The 1,561-nt window shown below is 52.0% G+C and overlaps 1 protein-coding gene across 1 annotated transcript; it reads left to right on the top strand.

Moving 5' to 3' along the window:
* Window positions 1–315: 315 nt before the first annotated feature.
* On the top strand, window positions 316–861 carry Ubl4b (ubiquitin-like 4B). The gene has a single exon (XM_013031888.1). The coding sequence runs from the start codon at window positions 316–318 to the stop codon at window positions 859–861; it is 546 nt and encodes a 181-aa protein (XP_012887342.1).
* The last annotated feature ends 700 nt before the right edge of the window (window positions 862–1,561 follow it).

Below are 1,561 nucleotides of genomic sequence, written 5' to 3'. Positions count from 1 at the left end.
TCTTCTTTCTTCTAGGCCTACATTTTCTCTTCTGGCCCCTTTTGTTTTTCTCCTCTCTCCTCCTCATTCTTCTCCTGGACAATGGATGCTCTGTGCCCATAGACTTCTGCTGTCCCTAAAATTCTGCTCTGGAGATGAGCCCTCTGGCCACATTGTGACATCACTGGACACTAGCCACTAGCCAGAAGCTGCCTACCTAGGCTGGGCCGTTGGCTTCCTAAGGCCAGTGTAATAGGGTCGCCTTCTCCTTCTGAGCCCCTTACCCTTTAAGGCAGCTCCTAGAACATGGATCCCTCCTGATTCCTTTCTAGCCTAATGTTCCTCACTGTGAAGCTCCTCTTAGGCCGGAGATGCAGCCTGAAGGTATCAGGGAAAGAGAGTGTGGCCATGCTAAAGAAGTTAGTGTCTGAGGAGCTGCAGGTGCCTGAGGAGCAGCAGCATCTGCTGTTCCGTGGCCAGCTCCTGGCTGATGATAAGTGTCTTTCAGACTACAGCATCGGGCCCAATGCCTCCATCAACGTCATCATGAGGCCCTTGAAGAAGCCCCAGCCCTTGTGGCACCAGCTGGATCAGGTCCTAGCCAAACATTTCAGGCCCCAGGATGCCAAGGCAGTGCTGCAACTGCTGAGGCAGGAGCATGAGGAGCGTCTGCAGCAGCTGAGCCTGGAGGCCCTGGAACAGCTCGCATGCTATCTCTTGGCAGAGCAGCAGCCCATGGAGCCAGCTGAGGAGCCCCAGGAAGGGGCTTCAGAGGCCCAGCAAGCAGGAGAAGGAGGAGATGGAGGAGATGGAGGTGGAGGAGGAGGAGGTGGAGAAGGAGATGGAGGAGGAGGAGCAGAAGGAGGAAGTGGAAGTACCTGAGGCTGATCAGTAAACAGGCTAGACCTATGCATCTGCTCACTAAAATTCTGACCTTATGCTTCCATGTTTTCTGGTGACTTTTCCATAACTTTCTTTTAAGATGCATCCGCCCTTCAAAGTAGCTGGAGGGTATTTGGGTCCCTCTGTCCCTCAGTTAAGTGCGTGCCCTCCTGCTGAAATTCAAAATGAACCCACCTTCATCTCTACCTCCTAGAAGAGTTCTGATGGCCTAAAGCAGCCCTCAGTCAAAGGCTGTCTCCATTGTGAGTAGTGTAACTCTTCCCAAGTATGTCCCAGAATCTCTGTGGTTCTAGACCAGGCCTTTCTTCAGAACAAAGACAGTGTGAGTCCATTTTTCCTTATCCTTAGACCTTGGCACCTACGCTCAGCCTCTAATGGCAGACAGAAGAGAATGTAGGGAAGTGCCCTGCCCTCTAGGTCAGGCTGTCCCTGCTGTCTTGCGTTAACTCGCAGTTTCAGGGACAAGGGCAGCAGAGGAGGGAGTTGGGGAGAGGCCTACTATGAGCTAGAACTGAGGCATTCAGAGGCACAGATATACCTTTAAAAGGGCTTCAGAAAATGAAGCTTTAGGCAGAAAAAGAAGTCTGTGCACTGTGCACTGTGTACTCAAGTAGCCAACATGAACAGAATCATACCCCATTGTTCCTGACCAATCAGCAGGTAGCACCAAGCCCTTGGG

This window comes from Dipodomys ordii, unplaced genomic scaffold, assembly GCF_000151885.1.
Source record: "Dipodomys ordii isolate 6190 unplaced genomic scaffold, Dord_2.0 Scaffold146, whole genome shotgun sequence".
Lineage (NCBI taxonomy): Eukaryota > Metazoa > Chordata > Mammalia > Rodentia > Heteromyidae > Dipodomys > Dipodomys ordii.
This window is presented reverse-complemented; position numbering and strand designations above follow the sequence as displayed.